Source organism: Sinocyclocheilus rhinocerous, unplaced genomic scaffold, assembly GCF_001515625.1.
Source record: "Sinocyclocheilus rhinocerous isolate Xijiao unplaced genomic scaffold, SAMN03320098_v1.1 scaffold622, whole genome shotgun sequence".
NCBI classification, from domain to species: Eukaryota; Metazoa; Chordata; class Actinopteri; order Cypriniformes; family Cyprinidae; genus Sinocyclocheilus; species Sinocyclocheilus rhinocerous.
Window position 1 is genome coordinate 380,164 of NW_015641438.1, and position 23,970 is coordinate 404,133.

Sequence of the window (23,970 nt, forward strand, 5' to 3'; positions counted from 1 at the left end):
TATATATATATATATATATATTATATATATACAGTATATATGTATATAAGTAATAAAATAAATAACTACTAATAACTACTAATAAATTACTAAAATAATAAATTGCAATTTTTTTAGTTAATTACGACAAGTGAAAAAATTAGAAAGTATTTTTTTTATAGAGAGAGTGAAAAAAAATCACTGTATTTTTTTTAAGTCTATAAGGGTAAATTGCATGTAATTGTAATTTGAACATGCTAAATGTGGCTTATACAGTATGTGCGCTCTGCAGGCCTAAACTATGCACATCTAATTAACAGCTTTGTTAAGCAGAAGCATTGACTCTTTCTCCTTGTGTTGTAACTTCAGAGGTCACATGGGAGGACCAGCAGAAGAAAGCTCCTGGTATGGCACAACCTGCGGTCTTCATCGGCCCTTAGTAGAGTAGATCGATCCTAGTGCACTTCTGAGGGATCTAGATTTCAGCTCTTCTTCTGCTTTGTAGCTCTCTGCTTTTGCTGCTCGTGTTGCTGCTGTGTTATTTGTTAAGGACCTTCTGTAGTTACGGCTCTATATGGCATGACTACTAAAATGTAGTGTTGCTTTTTGTGATGTTTGAACATCAACTGGTGATGGGGTGTTTGCCTGCTGGGAAGTGCCAACAAGTCTGATTTATTTTAGAGGAATCGATTTAAAAAAAAGAAAGTATAAGTAAAGACATTAAAGTATATTTTAGTTTACCATAAATATTTGTCAGTATATTCAGCAGTGCACTTTCAAAGACAATAGAATTAGGAAATTACATATAAAGTCCTACTTCAGTGGATCAAGAATCCATTGTTTACAACAGCATAATATTAACATAAATAGTATAATGCATTAGCATTATAGCAGGTTTAATTTTCATAACCCACATGGTGCAGCTAATTTAACAGGGTACTGAAGTATGCTGCGTCTCGCCTAGTGAAAGTCACAAGGATTTATGTATGGAACCAGTGATTATTATTAGTATCATCAGCCCAGTGTTTCTGTTTTTTATTGTTCAGATTGTCTCATCTGAATGAAGGTTCAAGTATAGATGTCGAACTGAACTGCTAATTTTTCTTTGGCGTCACTATGGCAACTTGAGGTAGAAGTAAGGTCACATTCATAGTCATTTACATGATGAATCAGTTCTCACTGATGTCTTTAGTCTATAAGATTAGGAGAATACAGTTTTCATTTCTGGAATTATCAATACTTACAATTGATGTAAAGATGAAAAACAGAACAATAGAATAAACTACATTAATCACTACATTTACAGCACATGTAAAATGAAACTGGAGGCTTGTGGGATTTTGTTGTCAATTTCATGTTTTAAGATCTTTGATTGCTTTTCAAGTGAAACTTATACAATAGTTTAAATGAGAGCAGAATTGAGGCAAAATAGCATGCGAGTCATTATAAATGCATTGTGTTGTAGCGTTGCTTGTAGTACTTTGTGGGGAAAATAGGGTATCGATGGTGGTCTGTGTTTGTAGTGCGTGTTTGAGATTTATGTACTTCATTAATCTTTGCTCATAGTATGCATCGGTTCTTTGTTTTGATGCTTTACATCTTTTAAAGGGTTTTTTTCTTCTTCTGGTGCTGGATTTCTCTCGATCTGATTTAGCGTCTGTTTGTTTTGGCATGTTATGAGTGATGAGTTTCTGAATGTGAAATTCATCTAAACTCTGTTTGTGTGAGAGTGTGTGTGTCCATCATAACAATGTGTGTCATGTGTCTGTCTAAACTGTCTTGTTTTCCTCTCATCCGCACATCAGCTGTAGTGTCAGAGTCAACAGTGTCAGAGAGTGAAGATGCAGGTATTGTATACAGACTGACTTATGCTACCCTAACATAAAGCCCTTCAAAACAACTTCTGGAGACGTGCGTGCGTGCGTGCGTGTGTGTGTGTGTGTGTGTGTGTGTGTGTGTATGTGTGTGTGTGTGTGCTGGAACCTTTTGCCAGAACGTTTGCTTGGTTGGTAGATCCACCGGGGACCTGATTATAGCACTTAAAACTTGGAAAAGTCAGATTTTCATGATATGTCACCTTTAAAGTGTGCAAGTTTTATCTGTACACTCTCAGAAAAACTGAGCAAAACTTGTAGCGTGAGGCGGAGTATAGCTTGTCACTGGGGCAGTACCCTAAAAGGGACACCTTCATACCTTCTTCATTTCTTCAGTACATTAGAGTACATATTACTACCTTAAGGGTACAATTACTAATGTAAGGTACTAATATGCACCCTTAAAGCCCAAAGCATACTTCGTTTTTTACGCATCTGCAAGGGTCCGCGTACAGTGTATGTGACGCAAAGTTATGCCCAAGTATACTTTTTTTTTTTTGTGCGTACACGCACAGCCTTTCAAAGTATAGTCCATTTCAGGTGTATGCGAATGCAGGCGGTCGACTCGCGTGCTCGAGAAAGCTTCATCTTTGTCCAGCATCTGCTCTATTTTTCTCCAGAAGTTATGACTGATAAAAATGTCTGTTGTTGTTGCAGTCTCCGCTATTTTGCTGTTGTTGTTCCATCTCTTAGTTTCGCTTTCTACTGAGAAACAGCGGCCCGGGCCAGTGTTGCCACCTTGTGGAACAACTGATGAGAGCAGAACCAAGTCAATGCACATGTGCGACCTATGCATACAAAGTATGTGTGGTTACAAAAAATGGGTGGTGCATGTACATGTGTACTATTCTGCTGATGAAATTTTCGTCACGCGCACTGTACGCGGACCCTCACGTATGCCTAAAAAACGAAGTAAGCGTTTGTGTAAGAGAGTTATGAGATCGTACAAAGTTATTTTTATTAGTCATAACTTATGGAGAAATATAGAGCAGATGCTGGACAAAGATGAAGCTTTCTAGAGCGCATGTGTTGACAGCCTGCGTTCGAGCATGCTATCAAATGAAGTATACTATTTAAAGGCTACGCATTCAACTGTACGCATACGCTACCCGCACAAAAATGAAGTATACTTTGTGCTTCGGGGTTAAGAAGGTGTGAAGGTGTCCCTTTGAGGCTACTGCCCCGGTGACAAGCTGTTGTACGCCTAAAGGTACAAATTTGTGGACTTTTTTTTTTTTTTTCTCGAAATATGGGTGTTTGCTGTGTTTATTGCTGAATGTCATTGTATATATGTGAGAAAAGCCTATAATTTTTTCGTAATCAGTTCCTTGGAGACTCTGAACTCATTCTATTTGTGGCTTTTTGTCCATTCCTCTGTTACAAAGCTTTTTTCTTATCTGCAGCATATATGCGAGTGTTGACAAAGTAAATGTTTAGCAGAGATACAGTACAAGGTGTCAAATGCAGTCTCTTTAGTCTGGCAGAATCATTGAGGATCATCTCCTGTTCAAGAGTGTGTAACTTCTGTTCCTAAAACCATTTCATGGGGTTTTTGAATTGACTGGTCAAATCAATTTTCATTCAGCTCTTTAATGGCATTATGTTTTCTTTCACATTTCTGTTTACTTGGGTTAGACTGGATCAGATAGAGTTTCCTACTGTTGAAAAATGCTGTCCATATAACTTTGTTACGTCTGCTGTCTGTCGCTTTGGAGTTTGCTGGATGTATATCTGTATGTAACAAGCAACAAATTTGCATACTGTGCAAATTTGATGAGTTTCAGTACATCTAACCCTTGTTTGTCTTTCCACACAGGCACTTTGAAGGATCCATCAAGGGTACGTTTCTTTCTCTTATTGCTTGAGTTTATTTTTTACTTCATGTTTTCTGTCCTTCTACAGTAAAGCAATTGTAGTATCCTCAGTATTTGGGAATAGAGGGGCTTTTCTTCATGGTTCTTCGTGCGGAGAGAAGTCTCAGCCAGTGTATCATTTGCTGCTTAACTCCCCTGATATTTTAAGCACATTTATGAACATTTCTGATGCCAGCCGGTTGGCCTTTGTCACCAGTGGGGTGGTTGAGAATAATTGGCAGTAAGGAATGAGCTCTTCCATTGATATAAAGTTTACCACCCTTGCACTGAGTCCCAACTAGGTACAATGAGAAGTTTCAGCAATATAGACACTTTATTAAGTACTGACCATATACTGTATAAAAACATGGACGTAGTGTCCGTGACGTCACCCGTAGTTTTCTGAAGAGCGTTTTTGAAGCTCAAAGTAGGCGGAGCCGGCCGTCACCATCTTGGCAGCGCGTCACCGCGCGTCACTCCCAGATAAAATGGGCAAAGAGGTGGGAGCTGGTTGCTGAAACCACGCCCACCCTGACAAGCTGTCTCTCATGGTTACATAAAGTGTCAAGTATCTGTCAAACCCGTGTTCCTGATCCGCCGCTGAAATGCACCATCAGGACTGGTGTTGAGCTTACTGTAAGAGAAGATGAACGCTGTGAATAACGTTCTCCAGTAGAGGCGCGTGTGCTCTGTTTACCTGAATTCTTGCATATCTCACTAAGCTTACCTGCAACACTTCGGTTGGTCCTCTGTTCTCTTTCGATTAATTGTAAACCTGGTTTTGACAGCTGAGAGACATGTGTGTCCTTTGTGACGTTTCTGAACATTTTAGTTATTGGTTCTGTTTTAAAACCTATGTACTGCCTACCTAGACAGCATTTAATGCACTTTCCTCTTTAAATAAGGACGGAAAAGCCTTAAATATAAGACAGAATCGCATGTATCCAAGATGGCTGATGAAGTCAGGAACTCCTGACCAGAAATATACTGATATTTAATTCAGAAGGGAACATCAATAAAATAAGTCTTAATTAAAAGGGACTATGTTTGTGTGATCTGTGCATAGACCTTAGTCAGGTTAGACGCCATATTGAATTTAATGCGGATGAAAATGACCCTTACACAAAGAAACTATATTTCCTTCTAAATGAATGAGCAATATATTAAATGATTTAACGGTGTATTGAAAATATACAGAATAATGTATTGTGTTAATATATTACAATATATTGAATAATACATAAGAAATTGCCATTTTCCTATATTAAAAAATATGTGACAATATATTTAATTATAACCCCACAAACTAAGACACACCAGAAACCCTTTTAAATTCCAAAATAATAGAGCATTAGACACTAACAGATCTCCACCTACAATAATATTGAGCAAAACACATAACACTTCATTTTAAGATTTACTCTCCCCTAACAGTCAGAAGCAAAGCATGCTGGGAACTAGAAATCTGCTGTAACTCATTCTGTGAATGTGTGTACTTACGTTCACATTTATATCGGTACATGTATGTGCAATATATGTGCACAATGAAAGGATAACACTTTATGAATATTACATGCAATGCTATTTTTGTCTTCATTTCTAAATATTTTTTGTATGTATCAATATATAGCCATACATGGTCAATGCATATATTGCAGTATATTGAAAATATAAGGACTAGTTTTTTTCTACTGAAAGTTTTTTTATTTTTTTTTATGATGAAAGACATTTTGTCAGTTGAGCAATCGGTATGTTGTTAAACAACAGTAAATCCATTGAATTTATTTCTATCCCTCACAGCCTCATTTTCATTCCTGTCAAAAATTTAATATGGTGTTCCCTTATGAAAAAGAAGTTTATTCAAGTGTGCTATTAGTATACTTCTTTTAAACTAAAAAATAGGAAAGTATACTTTCAGTCTAATTTTATGTACTTCTCAGACATGGGCTTTATGTACTTCTCAGAAATATACTTAAAATGACATTTAAGTATACTTGACTTATACTCTCTAAAAGTCTAAATATATTTGAGCTATACTTGTGCTCCGAGAACGTTTTCATTGTTATACTGTAGGGGGCGCTAGTACGCATCTTATAGGTACATAATTTCCACAAAATAAAAACACAAGTGAAGAAGAAACCGAAACAACAGATGCTTCCACATGTATTCTAACATGATCATCAGACATAAAACAGCATCAAAACTGTGTAACGTTATGGAATAAAATGTCGACCGTTATTTCCCTTAACCAGGAAATTAACGTTCTTAGAATTGACAAGACAGTTGACCCTGAGAGGTCAGCTAAATATCTACAGCGGATCTAAAATATGAATAATTAATTATAACTAGTTATGATTAATTATTCATATTTCCCATGAGCTGATTCGTTACACTCTATAGAGTGCAACATCATTTTCTCCATAGGGAAACAGACTTTTCATGATAACTTGTAAACCTTTAAAGACAGACCTGTTGTGAACTCTGAGGTTGATGGTATCGGCTTTTGTTAAATCCATCTTTTCACATTTTTTTAACTTTTAAATAATGTTTAACAGCAGAATTCATGTTAGAAAAACTACATTACCCATGATAATCTACAGAAAATTCCTACAGTCAGAACGTTGGGGCAAGCAAATTGCACCAAAAAGATCTTTAGCCCTGCCCACTCCCATGAAGCACTGCAAATTATGTAATAGAGTCGGCCAACCTAAATATTTATATGTGCATAGCTTGTAATACACTTAAATATATATGTATATATATATATATATTTATATATATATATAGTTTTATATTTCTCCAACATTTTTTATTTGATTAATGTAATTTGCAACGCTTCGTGGGATTATAGTTCTGTCCTTTATTAAAGCCATTATTTTGTCCTTTATTAAAGTCTTGTACCTTCATCTTTTTGTCCAGTTTTGATTTACTTTTTTGCTTTAAATCAAAGTGTGTAATGTTTTAACTGTACTGATTCATGTCATTCCTGTTTAGAAGGCAGTTTGTGCAGCTTTATTTGAATGTAATAATCGGCATTGTTTTTTCCCCTCACAGCGTGGGATGGACAGTCTCTCCATGAGGTCGTCGGACAGTGATGTAAGCGACGTGTCCGCTTTGTCGAGCGCGTCTCGTCTTAGCAGCACGAGCTACATGTCTGTCCAGTCAGAAAGGGTGCGAGCGAGCCGCAGGATCAGGTAGGCACATAATGAACCCACTGAGCCCTGATAGCTGTGGATGTATCTGCAGTCATGAACACACTTACTGTGCTTCTGGCGAGTTCAGGTTTGGCTCTGCCTGCTTGCGAATTGAGATGAACCTCTGAACTTGCCAAGAGTGTGTTTACCAATGACTGAGACCACATCATGTGGTTTTCAACAAACTTATATACAGGTGAATCTCATGAAGAAATGTCCAACTCATATTTAACACCCAAATCTAAAGAGAAACAAATATCAATTATATTGATTAATATTCAATTATATATATAAATTATCATTACTGTAGTGCAATTTATATAGTTTGGTTAGTTTCATAAGTTAAGATTTCTTAGTGTTTTGTCTGTTATGTAAAAGCAGTAATATTGTGAAATATTATTGCTATATATACAGTATGTATGTATATATATATATATACATGTGATCAAAGCTGAATTTTCAGCATCATTACTCCAGTCTTCAGTGTCACAAGATCCTTCAGAAATCATTTTAATATGCTGATTTGCTGCTCAACAAACATTTCTTATTATTATCAATGTTGGAAATGTTTTTTGCTTCTTAACTTTTTTTGTGGAAACCACAATATAAATAATATTATATATAATATCAAAAATATATTAAATATTAAAAAATATATTATTATATAAAAATATAATTACATATTTTTTCATGACTTTCTTTTAGAATTATTTGATAAATAGAGTTCAGAAGAACAGCATGTGAAGAATGTTACTTGTCATGTGAAGAATTTATTTGAAACAATACTTTTTGCAGCAGTTTGAAAGACTTTGTCACTGCTTTATTTATTTTTTCATCTTATATTATTTTTCATATTATTTGTTTAATGCATTATTTCTGAATAAAATGTACAATTTCTTTAAAAAATAATTAAATTTAACCCTAACCCTTTTATTATTTCTCTCACACGAGAAAGAGATTTTTTCACATAACAATAATGAGAATTTTGAGGCTAAAAGCTTACTTTTCATGAAAATGTGTTATTAAAATATGGATTGGACATGTTTTCACCCATTAACAGAAGGACTGAGACTCTCAAGAGAATCTCAAAGTATATGACAGCATCATTCTGTCACAGAATCTCTCTTGTTCATGAAGAGAGTTCATTTTCACTAGTGCTGTCAAACGATTAATCGCATCCAAAATAAAAGTTTGTGCTTACGTAATATGTGTGTGTGTTTACTGTGTATATTTAATATAAATATATAAATACACACACACATATATTACCGTATTGTCCCGAATATAAGACGATATTTTTTTCTTGGAAATACATCTGAAAAAACGTGGTCGTCTTATATTCAGGGTCTAGACTTTGACATGTCAATAATACACCCACACACATAGGTGGCGCCAAATACGCATAAAACGAGTGTGCCATGAAATACGTAATGTAATGTGTGTTGTAAAGATCGCGAGTAAAAACAAAAGAAAAAAACCTTACAGCTGCATGAGTCGTGACTGTCACGCTAGCCTGATGGCACCAAACTCCCTTTGTGATTTTAAAACGTAAGACAGTACCCAGATTTGAAGACTACAGTAAAATTTAACTTCTACTGTTAATAAGATTTTGGTAGGCTACTAATTAGATGGATAGCCTAAATGTCCTAAATCAGATGGGCTACCTGTTTTTTTTTTTAATGGTATATCAAAAAGTGTATATTTTTAAAATGTGATTGTTGGTACATTTTACCAGTTTTTACCATACTTTCAAAACAAAAATTAAAATAGGAAAAATATGCAATATGAAAATAATTGAAGACAAAATGTGTTTTACTGAGAAAAAAAAACAAGATTTGGTTTTTAAAAAGCCTTTTTCCAAAAGGTACATCTGGAAAAAGGGGGGGTCGTCTTATAATCAGGGTCGTCTTATATTCAGGCCAGAGAGAGAAGCCGCAGCGTGTGCACGCGCCGCCATCACATGGGAATCTATGTGATGAATATACACATGTATGTGTGTGTATTTATATATACATAATAAATATAGACAGTACACACACACATATTATGAAAACACAAACTTTTATTTTGGATGCGATTAATCACGAATAATCGTTTGACGGCACTCATTTTCATACTGTTGTTTTGTTTACGGTTTCTCTTTTTTCTTCATCTGCATGTCTGCCAAGCTTATATCTGTCTTTTCTGTGTCTTTTCTGTCTTGCATGCTTCCTTTCATGGTGTCATGGCTTGGTTTATGTGTCCGTGTGTCTGTGTGTGAATGTCAGCCGTGCGGAGGCTCTTCAGAGTCAGGGAGAGGAGGGCTCTGTCTCTGTGGAAGAGCAGTTGGAATCCACTACAGCGAGCGCACAGGGGGCGGGGCATGATGGGGAGGTGGGCGGGGCTACTGTCAACCCAGAGGAAGAGGAAGAACAGGAGGAACCTGAGAGGTTAGAGGAAGAGTGTCTCATAAACCCAGCTAGTATCCTTCAGCTTGCCCCTAAAGTGTTCTGATGTAAATTAGAGTTTAGGAAATGAGGAGAACTAGGAAATAGTTTTACATCGTGTATGTTCTTGTGTGCGTGTCAAGTTGTTAGTACACTGAAAAAAAAATCCATATGTTATTTATTTATTTGGACAAAAAATAGTTTTTGTCAAATTATATTCATGGTTTGGTTGAAACATTACATTTTGATTTAATATTAATGAAAAATATTTATTTTCCCAAAGACAAAAACATCTCTAAAAACGGTAAAACATTATTTATTATAAAGATTATAGTTAATCAATATAGTTTTTGTAGACATAAGCCAAAATGTAACAATGTAGGTCAGTATAATATTTTTTGGCTTTATACAACTTAATTTAACCATAAACAAAAGCTAAAAGCTTAGGTATATGTACTAAAAAAAAACGCTCCAGAAAAAAATTATAAAAAGCTATCCAGCATGTTTAATGTCAATTAAGCAAAAACACAAGACAAAAAAATAAATAAATAAATGCAAATAAAAAGATAAAAATAAACATAAAATGTAATGAAAGTAAATATTAATTAATGAATTAATATTTACCTATATTACATTTTAAATGTTTATTTTTATGTTTTGATTCTTATTTCATTAATTATTATTATTATTTATTTATTTATTTGTATGGGAAGCGTTATTTGCTTTCAGACGACAAAATCAAAAGCAGGTTTAAACCAGAAAGCATAATTCTCAATTAGACCAATATAAAAATGCACTTTAAAAAAATAAACGACACTGTCATTTCACTTTTTTCAATGTCTTTGTAATGCAGTTCTGTGTTTGTTAGTTGTGGATGACACCTCGCTCCACTGCCATATAATTCATCATACTGTCCCAAAAGAGTTTGTGTCTTACATAATATCGCAGTCATCTCAGTGACCCTGGGGAGAGTCGCATGAACAGCTGCCGTCTTCACTCCAACTAGAGCTAACGCAAGAAAAAAGCTTCAGTTCTTGAGCATTTCCAGCGATTTACACTTCAATACGTTTTCAATACCATTTATGGGTCACTAATTGAATATAGATGAAGTGTTTATGATCATTAAAAACGCTACAGCAGAAAAAAAAATAGAATTTTAATGTCGTTAACTGAATTTTTCACCAATTAGCAGCTGCAGTAGCATCAGTTCCTGCATAACCAGCACTCAGAGACTCTCGCGTACAGATGTTGAGTACCATAGACCACTTTTTTATTAGGTTACAGTCATTTCAAAGTAGCGACCGTGCTCTTGAAAACATTTTATGCCTCTTTTGGTCTGATGGTCATTCATGTTGGGTTAAAGGGTTAGTTCACCCAAAAATGAAAATTAGTCCATGAATTACTCGCTCTCAAGGCATCCTAGGTGTATATGCCTTTCTTCTTTCAGACGAATCCAGTCGGAGTTATATTAAAAATTGTCTTTGATCTTTCAAGCTGTTCCATGGCACTCAGCAGGTGTTGCATGCATCAGTCCAAAAGAAGTTAAATAAAAAGCGCCCATCCATAAAAACTCGGAAGTGACGCACGTGGAAGCGCAGCGGAGAGATCAAAACAAAACATTAGAAGTACAAAACGAGGATTTGTAAAGAAGAATGTCGGAGGATTTCTATATAAGCCAAGAGGAGACTGGTTTTCCTTTGCTAAAGTAAGCTAATTTTCATTTTTGGGTGAACTAACCCTTTAATGAGGGGAAGTCATTCATACGGACTCAGTCATAAGATCTCGTAGCTTCTGACCCACAGGAACTCACAAAAATACAGTAAAAACAGTAATATTGTTAAATATCATTACCTCAAATTTCAGCTGAACTGTGAGACATAATGACAACTGTAGCACCATTTTACCATTTCAGTAGTTTAAAGTGAGAGGCAAACGCGCTTCATTCAAACCCTTTCTGCTCCGTACGCATTGCTTCTCTCTCCGGCTAAAGACATAAAGTGCTACAAGAGCTATGGATGGCATGGTTATTTTAACAGCAGCAGCAAAAACACAGTGAGCCGCAAAACAGACTGATACATTTGCTAAAACTCTTTGTTTTCTGCTCTTGATGAAAGCGTTTTGATTATAATATATTCAATTCAAGTTTATTTGTATAGTGCTTTTCATGATGCAAATTATATTTAGTAGTAGCTTATCAGTGGTGACTATCTCAAGTTGATGTCCATATGGCAGAAATGTACAGTAAAAATCAAGCACTTAGTTAATGTCATGTAATCAAACAGACGGTGAACACTATTAACAGCAATGATTATATGTTGCGATCAAGCTTATAGCAAAATGTGGTAGTTTTGTATGTTGTCTGAGGGTTGGCATCATCTGAGGTCCTCTGAGGGGTTGGCGTCATCTCTTTTCGGTCGTCTCAGGTCTTTGTAAGGGCTGGATCCAGACTGAAGCTTGTGTAATTCCGGAATGTCAATCCCGTGGCAGAAACAGAGAAGGAAATTGAGAAAAACTAAGCTGTTCCAACTAAGCAAAAAAATTATGTGTTCAACCCAAGCTAAAGAATAATAATGTGCATTTGTTCAGATATAACTGTATGTTGTTTATTTGTTTTTCTTAGATACTTATTTTAAGCAAAATATAAAAATGAAAACCTTGAACCTCCATACAATTTCTTTAATGTCACAGCCTTCTGCCATACATAGGTATCTAAATGTTAAAAATAATAGCTTGATAAAACATTGATCTTACCTTTTAATATATCATATCTATTTGGGCTCAAATGATGAAATACATCTTTTTTTTTTTTTTTTGAAAAATTCTCAGACATACTGCTTTGGCTCTTGGAGCCCAGTATCTTCTTTAATGCTATTTTGGCTGTTTAGGATTTTTCTTTTACAAAGTACTTCTGCTGCCCAAATGGAAATGTATTACTAATTCAAAAAAGTATTGTCCAGACCTCTGCTGGGAAAGAAATATAGGAACTTTAATATCTTGGAACTTTAAATTCCTCTGATTTGAAATAACCGTTTTATACTTAATTTTAAAATGTAATTTATTCCTGCGATGGCAAAGCTGATGGCAGTGTTGAAAACAGCTGTGCTGTCTTTTGATGAATAAATCGTTCAAAAGAACAGCATTTATTTGAAGGATTTATTTTGGTCACACTTTATTTTAAGGTTCAACTCTCGCTGTTAACTAACTATTAACTATGACTTTTGCCTCAATAAACTCCTAATTTGCTGCTTATTAATAGTTAGTAAGGTAGTTGTTAAGTTTAGGATTAGGGATGTAGAATATGGTCATGCAGAATATGTGTTTTATAAGTACTAATAAACAGCCAATTTGTTAATAATAGGCATGCTAATAAGCAACTAGTTAATAGTGAGAATTGGTCCCTAAACTACAGTTGTACTTATTTATTTTTTATTTTTTTACATTATTTTAGCATTATAATTTGCTGTTGCATTGATCAATTTAATGCATGCTTGCTGAATAATAATAATAATAAAAAAAAAAAAGGTTGGGACCGTCATCCCAACATTAGACACAAGTGGCTGAAGATTACTTTTTAACACCATTCCTGGTCATTTCAGTCAGATTTTTAACCTTTGTATTTTTGTTATATTTTTCATAAATATTTATAAAGTTTTCATAAAAGCCTTAAAGGTACAGTAAAAAACAAATACAAAGAGCTCAGAGAGTGGGTAAAAAATGATCTTAAAAACTACTGCTTTTGGCACAAAAACCTTGTCTTAAATCATAAGCACAGTATTTCAAGAATAGAAGAGGTGAATATAAGTTAGTTGAGACTATTTTAAGAAGTTATTGACAGTTGTGTGTACAGCTACAATTATAAGATCTGCTGAAACCTGTTTATATCCACATATGAAGCAATATCAGCTTGTAAAGGCGTAATTTTAAAAAAATAACATTTTAGTCAGTGTCTAAGTGTTACAGCGTTTAAAATCAGGTGATCCTGTCTGACTTTAACATTCAGAGCAAAGAAGAGGCTAGAAGATACAGTTGCCATAGAAACAGCTTCGTCCTTTTCGTCACAGCCGTACAAATGTTTCACCTCATTGTCAAGAGAAATGTCCTCACAAAAGTCTCCTCTGGTTGTGTTTTCATACATACAAACCTACTCACACAGGGAAAAAAAGTTCACCTAAAAACTTGCCATTCACAGAAAACCAACAGAAAGTGAATCTCTGGTTTCTCTTAGTCAGACGAGTCACTGGCACAGGATCAAATCTCATGTTTCTATCCTAAAGCTATCCTCTCATGTTTTCTCAGGAGCGTGAGCTTGAGTTTGATGAGTCACCGTCTCATTATTTTCTCCGTGTTTGACTCAAGAGCTTGTCTCATGTCACCTAAATAGCTCATTATATAAGCTTTCCGCAAACTGTCTCTGTGAATAAATACTTCATATTACAGCCTCTATATATATCCCTGACCTTTTGACTAAGATGTGCTAAAGTAAACCTTTTCAATTAAATAAAATAATGTCACTGCAGCTAATTGATGAAATTAATGGTGTAGAGATTGGCAGCAATCTTTTGTGGCAGGCTTTACACCTCATGACTCCATTATGACATATTACAAAATACCAAAATCTGCAGTCAAAAACCAGATATTTAAATGTCTCATCAAATGATCCATAGGCTACAATACTATAGTAACATCAAGTTATTTGAGATATTCTAAAGCCGCCTACATTTTAAGGTCATTGTTGTTTGTTTGATGCTTTAGCTGTAGTGTTAATTTTGTTAGCTATTTTCATTTTAGTCTTAGTCTTAGTAAAATGTCCTTGTTAGTTTTTATCATATTTAGTCAACCTTATCCTATTTAGTTTTAGTCAAGTTTTAGTCGACTAAAAGTCTCAACATTTTAGTCTAGTTTTAGTCGAAGAAAACCTGAAGTATTTTAGTTTAGTTTTAGTCCAAGAAAACCTGAAGTATTTTAGTCTAGTTTTAGTCAATGAAAACTTGACATTTTAGCAATAAGATTATTATTAATTAACCGTACAGCAGTATTAAAGGTTTTTTTAGTCAATGAAATATTAGTCACATTTTCGTCATGCTGTATAATGGTTAAACAATAATTGATAACAATTATTTTTTTCTCAAAATTATAATCGTAATGATTGTTGTCATTTGAGAAATTTACATTTGCATTTCAGGTATTGCACTTTCTCCAGTAAGCACAAATCAATAGAATGTGGACACATACATGGTGTATTTTCACATTTCAGGTATTGCACTTTCTCCAGTAAGCACAAATCAATAGAATGTGGACACATACATGGTGTATTTTATCTAGTGTACTGATTTATTATAGGCTTTTTAATACATAAATTAATACCAAATACTTATGCAATCTCTCGGTCTACATTATGAAAACAGCTAAAACAAACGAAAAATATTATAACAGTGAAATTCCTAGTAATTCCACTAATTCCAAAATTGCAATAGTCTATGGAGCTTCCGCAATGAGGAGCGAGCGCGTGCGCATGGTTGCCAGATTGCTTAAATAAGCAAAACACACGTCTCCTTTTTTTGACGAAAATAAAGAGGTTTTTGGTAAAGTTTTTATCTTTTTGAATACATTTTAGTCTCGTCTTATTTCGTCAACGAAATTGAATGTTGATATAGTCTTAGTTATCGTTTAGTGACCTTATTGTCGTCTCGCCTTAGTCATGGGAAAAAAGCTCGTCAACGAACATTTTTCGTCATAGTCTTCGTTAACGAAATTAACACTATTTAGCTGACAGATTGATAGCAAAATCAACACCCACAAAGTTGCCCATCTTTCATAGATTTCTCTTGCTAAGCGCTATGACGTATTTTTGTAGGCCGACCTGTAAGCTCTCATCACAAAAACGCAAAAGGATTTTCCATTCTTTTTTTTTTTCTATTATTGCAGCAAATAAGCTCTGTGATCAACAAAAGCTTACGATTCTTACATGTTTTGTCCATCATGATAATGAACACAACTTTTATGAATTTTGAAGCATAAATACAAGTGCCAGAAGTAAAAAGCTAAACGTAGGTTATAAATGAACTACGCCACAGTCACATGACTTCAACATCATCACCATTAAGCTTCCGACAACTCTTTCAGTCTTTATTTAAAAACATGATTATGAACACAAAGAGGCTGTGAGAGTGACTAGTGAGTAGATGAGTTTATCTGTTCAGTGTGATCTTAGACAAACTCTGGAGTCCCATTTAGACACTTGTTATCAACCACCTTTTTCAAAATCACAAGGGGGTACTACTGATGTATTTTATATTGTAGAGTAACACATGAAAATATCTTGAGCTTGTGTTAAACACAAACCTTATTTCTGAAATTGAACCATTCAGAAAACCCATTGACTTCAGGACGATGGAACTGGAAGTGCTAAAATGCAACTTGTTTCCTTGTTTTAGCATACAAAAATACACCATCCCTGCAACTCTCCATAAATGCTGGTCATGCTCCCCAGTAGATGTCCCATCTTGTTGGTGTTGTACCAGTGTGCCTGTCCTTCACCTTTGACCCTGCTCCTAAATCCTGTAGCTGAATCCTGTCCCTTCCTCTTTCTTCCTGTCCTCCTGTCCTTCCTTCTTCATGTATCACCTGCACCTGACATGGCTGACAGTGAGTTAACATCTAAAATGAAACACAGGGCTCAGACGGCCACCCCGGGGTCCAACATCACCAAGAGCTCCAGTGTGGGTGGAGACATGTGCTCGCTGGGCAGGAACGACGACGAAGACGACGACAAGAAGAGGCGCTCCAGCTTCGGAGCCAAGATGGCTGCCATGGTGGGACTGGGGAAGAAGAGTCAAAGCACCTCCCAGCTGGACCCAGAGGGTGAGTGAACTGAGCTGGTACAGAAAACACAAACATGTGGTGAACTTTATGAAACCACCCTGCTAAAAAAAGGCTGTGATGATTTCACATGTTGGTTCAGTGCTGGTGAAGCAGGTTGACCATGCTAGTTTTGATGTTTAAGCTAGTTAAGGCATTTTCTGTGCAAGCACCCAAAACACACATGCTGGTGCTGATCTCTTCAGCAGGCCACTCCTAGACAACTTTTACAGTTCAGGACATGATTCCCACGGTCATGGAAATTTTTATGTTGAATATACATTTTATAGTTTTGCTCTGCTTTAAAATATTTATCAACTACACATTGCTCTTGTGTTGTGTCAAAGTTGCTTGTAAACCATAGTTTTGTCCAATTGGTGGAGGCTTTTTAATGAACCAGTTCAGTCGGTTAAAGGATTATGTAGGGACTTAACTGTAATTTAAGTCGTTAATTCTATAAGGGAATTAATCATTAATTTTATTTCTAGCTCAGGTTTTGAAAGGACTCGGATCTGAAAATTCTAAGTCCACCTGTTTAGAACTGATTTCAAATTTGTTATTTTACACCTTATCAGCTACTCGGCCAGCGAGACGTTAATGTCAGTGTATATTACCAATTTGACTATATGTATTTTCCCTTGGTTGACAGCTGAAAAGCTGAGATGATTTCCCGTTGCTGACGCAGGCTTCCTGGATAGCTGCTGGAGGGAAATTCCGTTGCTGGATGGTTGGTCGCTTTGGCGCCGGAATGACGTTTGGATGACGTCCTTGGGCTGACTTTTGTCCCGCCCACACGCGATTGTCCAATCGATGGTGGCTGCGGGGCTTAGCGACACCCTGTGTGGTTCCCTTCTCGTGCCTAAATTAAAATGCTGTTCACTTCATCACGTGGGGAAATGTCTTTGCAGGTTTTGTTAATAACTTCTATAAAGTGTCACAGTGTCTGTTATATATATATATAGAAATCCCTACAATTACAATTTTAGAACAATTTTAGGCAATTTTTAAAACCATTGTAAGCCCAAAGTCATATCAGAAAGTGGGCCAAAAATGGGCTTTTCAAACACTTTATATTGCTGTTCAAATGTTTGGGGTTGGTAAGATTCTTTAAGCGTTTTTGCTTGGCAAGGCTGTATTTATTTGATCAAAAATACAGTAAAAATAGTCTTAAAGTGAAATATTACTGCAATTTAAAATAACTGTTTTCTATTTGAATATATTGTAAAATATTATTTATTTTATAAGTTTTCAGCATCATTACTCCAGTCTTCAGTGTCACATGATCCTTCAGAAATCATTCCCATTTGCTGATTTGATGCTCGAGAAACGTTTATTATTATTATTAATGTTGAAAACAGTTGCGCTGACTCATATTTTTGTAGAAACCATGATACATTTTTTCAGGATTATTTGATGAATAGAAATAGAAATGTTTTGTAACATTATAAATGTCTTTACTGTCACTTTTGATCAATTTAATGCACCCTTGCTGGATAAAAGTATTAAAGGGAAAGTTCACCCAAAAATGAAAATTCTGTCGTTAATTACTCACCCTCGTGTCGTTCCACACCTGTAAGTCCTTCATTCATCTTCGGAACACAAATAAAGATATTTTTGATTAAATCTGAGAGCTTTCTGATCCTGCATAGACACCAATACAACTACCACATTCAAGATCCAGAATGGTACACTGTAAAAAAAAATCTGTGACATTTACGGCAAAATACCGGAAACTGTGGTTGCCAGAACTTCACCGTAAAAAATATGGTAGCAACATTTTAGGTTTTACAGATTTAACTTAAATTCACAATAAAAGTTTGTCACAGTAAATTATACAATGACGTTTTCTATTTCACTTCCAAAAAACGTATTTTTAACAGTATTTTACTATAAAATTACATTAAATGTAATTACATTTATTCACCGTATATAGTATGGAAACTTACTGTTAACCAGTTAACAGGTTTTTACTGTAGCATTTTTACAGTCTTTTACTGTTAAAATCACAATCATTTTTTACAGTGTAGGAAAGACATCATTAAAGTCCTCCATGTGACTCCAGTGGTTTAACCTCAATTTTATGAAGAGAAGCAGTTGTATTGGTGTCTATGCAGGGTCAGAAAGCTCTCGGATTTAATCAAAAATATCTTTATTTGTGTTCCAAAGATGAATGAAGGACTTACAGGTGTGGAACGACACGAGGGTGAGTAATTAACGACAGAATTTGCATTTTTGGGTGAACTTTCCCTTTAACTTCTTCTAAGTAAAATAAATAAAATCTTACCGACCCCAAACTATAATCTATATACTTTTTGCACTTTCTGGTAGTGTTTTGGGAGATGGCCTTGCAAATATTTTTATTTTTATTGGCTTTTATGTTTTTTGTTTTTTTTATGTAGTTCATACCCACGTGAAACATTTATATTTTTTCCCTCCATTAATTTACAGTGAATAAGGATGCATGGTTGATTCAGTGTTTTGCTGATGACCTAAATAACAGGTAAAGAGAAGACCGTTTGGATGAGGCATTTTGCAGAGAATCCAGTTCAGTTGAATGCAGGTCATGCAGTCATTATGCACCGATTCAACCTGTTTAAACGGCCCAATCTTCTAAGATGTTATTTTTCTAGTTCTGTCAGTGAGAGTTAGTCTGTTAGGGTGTTGTGTTTAAAGTGGCATTCATTAGCACAATGGCTTTGAGCAGAACCTCACACGTGCCGCTCTTCAGATAGATGTGGAGGAACCGTGAACAAGCCTGAATGTTTTTCTAGGCCACAGTATTTGTTATTGTGGAGATGAACTGGGTCTGGCCGACTCAAGGTCTGTCACATGTCGATATTCAGACTGCGGCGCGGCAGCTGCACTGATAGCAGCTCCATCATGAAGTGCGTGTCAATGTTTTCAAGTGCTTTGTGAGTGATGACCACAACAGATGGATCTTGAGGAAAAAATCAGGCTAAACTCCATCAAAGGCTTTCACCAAGCCCATGTCCACATGTGATTTAAGGATACACACTGAGACGTTTACTTAAAGGAACACTCCACTATTTTTGAAAATAGGCTCATTTTCCAACTCCCCTAGAGTTAAACAGTTGAGTTTTACCGTTTTCGAATCCATTCTTCAATTATGTTTTTGAGAATTTCAATCAACTTTGTAGTAAACGTTTGATTAATTCGTCTTGCACAAGTTTAACATCCACCCACAACACCCAGACATTATGGTTATGAGTTTTGTGCCAATTTTTTTTTTTTTTCAAAACATGCAAAAGTTTTGTTTTTTTTCCTGCACCTGCATTCTTAAAAATGAAGGTTCTTTATTGGCATCTGATGAACCTTTAACATCCATGGAACATTTCCATTGTACAAAAGGTTCTTTATAATGGAAAAAAGGTTCTTTAGAATATTAAAATGTTATTCACACTCAGAAAAAAAGAATGGTACCGCTCTGCCATTCAAATCAGTAAAGATCATTATTCCTGATCATCTCAGTTGGACCATGCAGTGCAACTGACACAAATTACTCATAAAAATTAGTCTGAATAGGTCTGTGTTCATTCATTATACAGTCATGTGTAATACAGACTTAATCAGTGCCCGTAGAAACTCATGTAGAAGTCATGTAACTACCATGCAGAAAAAAAAAATAGATCAGGAAGTGGTCACCTGCAGAGCCCCATGGTCTGTAAGTTTCCTGAAATAGGAGGTTATTTTACCTAATTGTGATAAACCAAGCAACGTTTAGGTTGAAAAATGTCACATGGTGCATCTCCCCAAAAACTTAATGATATTTATAAAGATTAAGATGTTTACACTCATGTGTTCAAGATATAAGTAAAATGTTTATTATTTTTTACTTAGTGACACCATATGACATAAGTCTTTTAAAGTGATAGTTCACCCAAAAATTATGATGTATGGCAGAAAAATAATGACAAAAAAGCATGCTGAATTGCACTAACTGAAAAATGTATGCATTGCATTACCAGTGCTTGCATTTTAATGTGTTGAATTTTCAGGGCTTGCATTTTTAGGGGCCGAAATTCAATATGGTTGTATATTTAAGCTGTGAATATTTCAATTCAAAACATTTCACACACATTTTCAAAATTTCACCTTCCAGAGTTCACGTCCGAAATATTCAGTCTGAGTCAAAGACATTTGTCATTATTTTTCTTCCATAATGATGAATGATTTGAAAAGACATTTTTCTAAATAGTCTTACAGGTTTGAAACCACATGAGGGTGAGTAAATTTTTCAATTTTTATTAAATATTTTGGATAAATTATCCCTTTAATATATAGTACAAAAGTGTTCAAAACCATATGAAACCAATATGGATACAAAAAGTGCCGTTTTTTGTTTTAAACTAGATTTTTAAATGATTTTCTTTATCATGAACACTTTTATTTGTCATTGACCCTGCTAACATGAATAACTGCAAATTAAAGAACTACTAAACACTAATAAAGTTTTATAAGAAAAAATAGAAACTTTACCTTTAAAAAAAAAAAGCTTAAAAATCTTTGAAAAAAATATTCCTTTACTGTTCCAAAATGACAACCTATTCTCTCTCTCTCTCTCTCTCTCTCTGTGTGTGTGAGAAAAAGCATTTTGTCATTCACTTTTTCAATGGTGGAAGTCGTGACCCAGTGAGCAGCCCATCTGAACACACACACACACACACACACACACACACACACAGAGCAGTGATATGAGCTAGCTTTGAGGAAGCGCATGTCCCTCTCTACAGATCACAGACAGGATTCAGGGGTCCCACTGGTGTAATCATGCCTCACGCCCCGCTCTGCCTCATAAAGACCTGCTGGGATGGGATGGATTGAATCGGATGCTCCGCCTGGTCATGCAGTGAAATCTATGATCAGACACACTGGTCAATGCTTCCCTTTAGATAAAGTAGATTTACAGCGTTTGCAGCATGTGAGGGGGTAAATTGCCCTCACAGATGCCCTGTTGCCGTTTGTTGAGGAAAGACTGTTGGGTTTAAAAGATCTTTGCTGCTGGAGGAACTTCCTGCAGTGCTTGCTTTGATTTGACTGGTGAGTTGACAGAATGGATGCAAATGGGCACTATCACTAGAACACAAAGTTTCTCTGGCTTTGTGTAAAGTATGTACAGTCGGACCACACCAGTGCCAGTGCATTCCCTTGCGATAAAGAAATATGCTTAATTGCATTGAAGGTGCACTTTAAGTGTACTTCAAATCTTAAAAGTATATTTTTAAACCCCTGTACTTGTAGATAATATAATATTAATGAAATAAAAGTCTTCTTAAGTGCAAGTAAAAAGAGTCCACTTTCATGACTATGTTTCTTAACACACTTCAGTACACTTTTAAAAAGATCATGTCAAATTAAAGGTTTTTTTTTCATTAAATTACATTTTAAATCTAGTGCTGTCAAACGATTAATCGCATCCAAAATAAAGGTTTGTGCTTACATAATATGTGTGTGTGTGTACTGTGTATATTTATTATGTATATATAAATACACACACGTGTATATTTTAAAAATATTGTATATTAAAAATATTGTGTATATATATATATATATATATATATATAATTTATATTATACATATGAATATAACATTTTTCTTAAATATATACACTGTACAGTGTGTATTTATATATGCATAATAAATATACACAGTACACGCACACATATATTATGTAAACAGACTTTTATTTTGGATGTGATTAATCTCGATTAATCGTTTAACAGCACTATTTAAATCATTTCGTTTAATAATCTTTTGTCATTCTTTAAAGAAGTTCAATTATTTATTTAAATACATGACATACAAATTAAATCACATTAAATTTTATATACTTGTATATACACAGTATATAAATACTTTGTAGTTTACCATAATTGCTTGTCAGTACATTAAGCCGTACATTGTAACCGAGAATTTTCATTATTTTTGTTATTTTCATTTCATTGCAAATAACATGAAATTAAGTGCCCAGAAACATTACATTCAGTAGCAGATAAACATCACATTTTCATTTTTGGGTGAACTATACCTTTAAGTGTATTCTTTTAAAGAATATTATTTCTGTAATAAGTACTTTTTTTTTTTTAAATGTGCTATTTTTTTCACAAGGGTGTGCCGTTTGCGTGCTTTCTGGTTTGATTTTGAGTTATGAAGAAAATCAACAGGAGTTTGGGCTACTGACGGTAGTTATAGGGATAGTTCACCCAATTCTGTCATCAGTCACTCACACTCATGTCGTTCCAAACCTGTATGAGTTGTTTCTGTGGAACGTAAAAGATATTTTGAGAAGTGTTTATTGTCCATACAGTGGATGTCAATAGTCACCAAAATTGTTTGGTTACCAGCATTCTTCAAAATATCTTCTTTTGTGTTTGGGAAAAGTAGTTAGATTCTTAATCTAGGTTAGATTCTTAATCTGTGTGATTCTTGTACCTCCACCAGAATCTGTTAAAATAGGTCAGAGAATATATTCGTGGCATCAGAGTTGCTGCAGTAGATGCAGTAATGATTCACTCTCCCGCTGTTCAGATCAACATGTTTCCATACTTAACAGGTTTGTTCTCACTCCCAGTGCTCGCTCCTCACGTATTTAAAGATCGTCTCCTTTCTGTTTCCTGCCGGATCAGTCATATACAGCTAAAAATACATCTCCTCATTTCTCAGATTTTCACAAACAGAAACACATAGTCTGGAGGAGGATAGATACGCTGGCTGTGTACGTCAGTATGGCATGATGGAAAGTCCTGCTCTTCATGAACATTTGTCTCTTGAGTGGCTCCAAAATGATATATTAACACAAAACCACAAAGAGTAAAATAATTATTCTGTATTACATTCTAGATTTCATTTAAAATGTTTACTATTAGACACTGACTTTTCCATTTTTTTTTTTTCTTTCTGTTTTGCAGAAAATATGTGCAGGTAAATATCTAAGTCAGATTCCTCAGACCATATGATTTGAAGCAGAATTCGTTGACAAACGTGTGGGATGAGATCCCTGTTTTAGCCTACAGCACTAAAAGCATTTTTTTTTCTGACCAGTCCAGTGGCTTTTTTCAGTTTATCATTGGCTGTGATCTTGCAGTGTGTTTGTTTCAGGGCTTTGAAGGTCATTAGTTCAGTCGGGTAATGGGCACCTGGTGTTAATGGGTCACACTGGTTTTCTTCAGAGAGATAACATGCTGTTCCTAGGAGCTATTTACTTTTATAGCTGCATTACATGTACTAATACCAGCATATACTGTACTAATGGACTGGAAATAAAGCAGAACTGCAAAACAATCATATCTGGTGTGTATATATATATATATATATATATAATGTTTTTACAAAAGAAAACAAATATATAGTGTGTTTTTAGGCATGCCTGTAAATGGATACAGATTTGCGGTGTGTGGCACCGCTGCTGATTTACGCAGATAATTTGTCCACATTGTGCAGCTTTCTCTCACTTTTAGAGTGATTATTTGAAGAGTTCATTTGCAAAAACCAATAAACGGTACTTTAAAAAAAAAAAAAAAAATGCCGTGCATTATTCTCCACATATAGCGCGATCTGAACCCTAAACACGTTTTGTCAAAAAAGCCGGTTTTGTCCACTTTCAAGGCATCGCGAGTTCAGGTTTTACTGCAGAAGACGACAAGCGCCCTTGTTGTTTTTGAACAGAAGCCGATAAATCCATTTTAGCGAATCAGCGCGCTGTATTCAGGTCAGGTGACAAGGCTACTTTCACTTTAAGAAAAGACGTGCTAGCTGAGAGGAGTTTCG

General features: G+C 35.1%; 1 protein-coding gene across 1 annotated transcript in view; it reads left to right on the top strand.

The window, feature by feature from the left end:
* Positions 1 to 23,970, top strand: part of rims2b (regulating synaptic membrane exocytosis 2b) — a 170,119-nt gene that overhangs the window by 135,536 nt on the left and 10,613 nt on the right. Inside the window, exons 32-37 of the mRNA XM_016571540.1 lie at positions 351 to 384; positions 1,785 to 1,826; positions 3,670 to 3,692; positions 6,761 to 6,900; positions 9,168 to 9,329; positions 16,000 to 16,187. Of these exons, the coding sequence (XP_016427026.1) occupies positions 351 to 384; positions 1,785 to 1,826; positions 3,670 to 3,692; positions 6,761 to 6,900; positions 9,168 to 9,329; positions 16,000 to 16,187 (589 nt within the window). The remainder of the gene's footprint in view (positions 1 to 350; positions 385 to 1,784; positions 1,827 to 3,669; positions 3,693 to 6,760; positions 6,901 to 9,167; positions 9,330 to 15,999; positions 16,188 to 23,970) is intronic.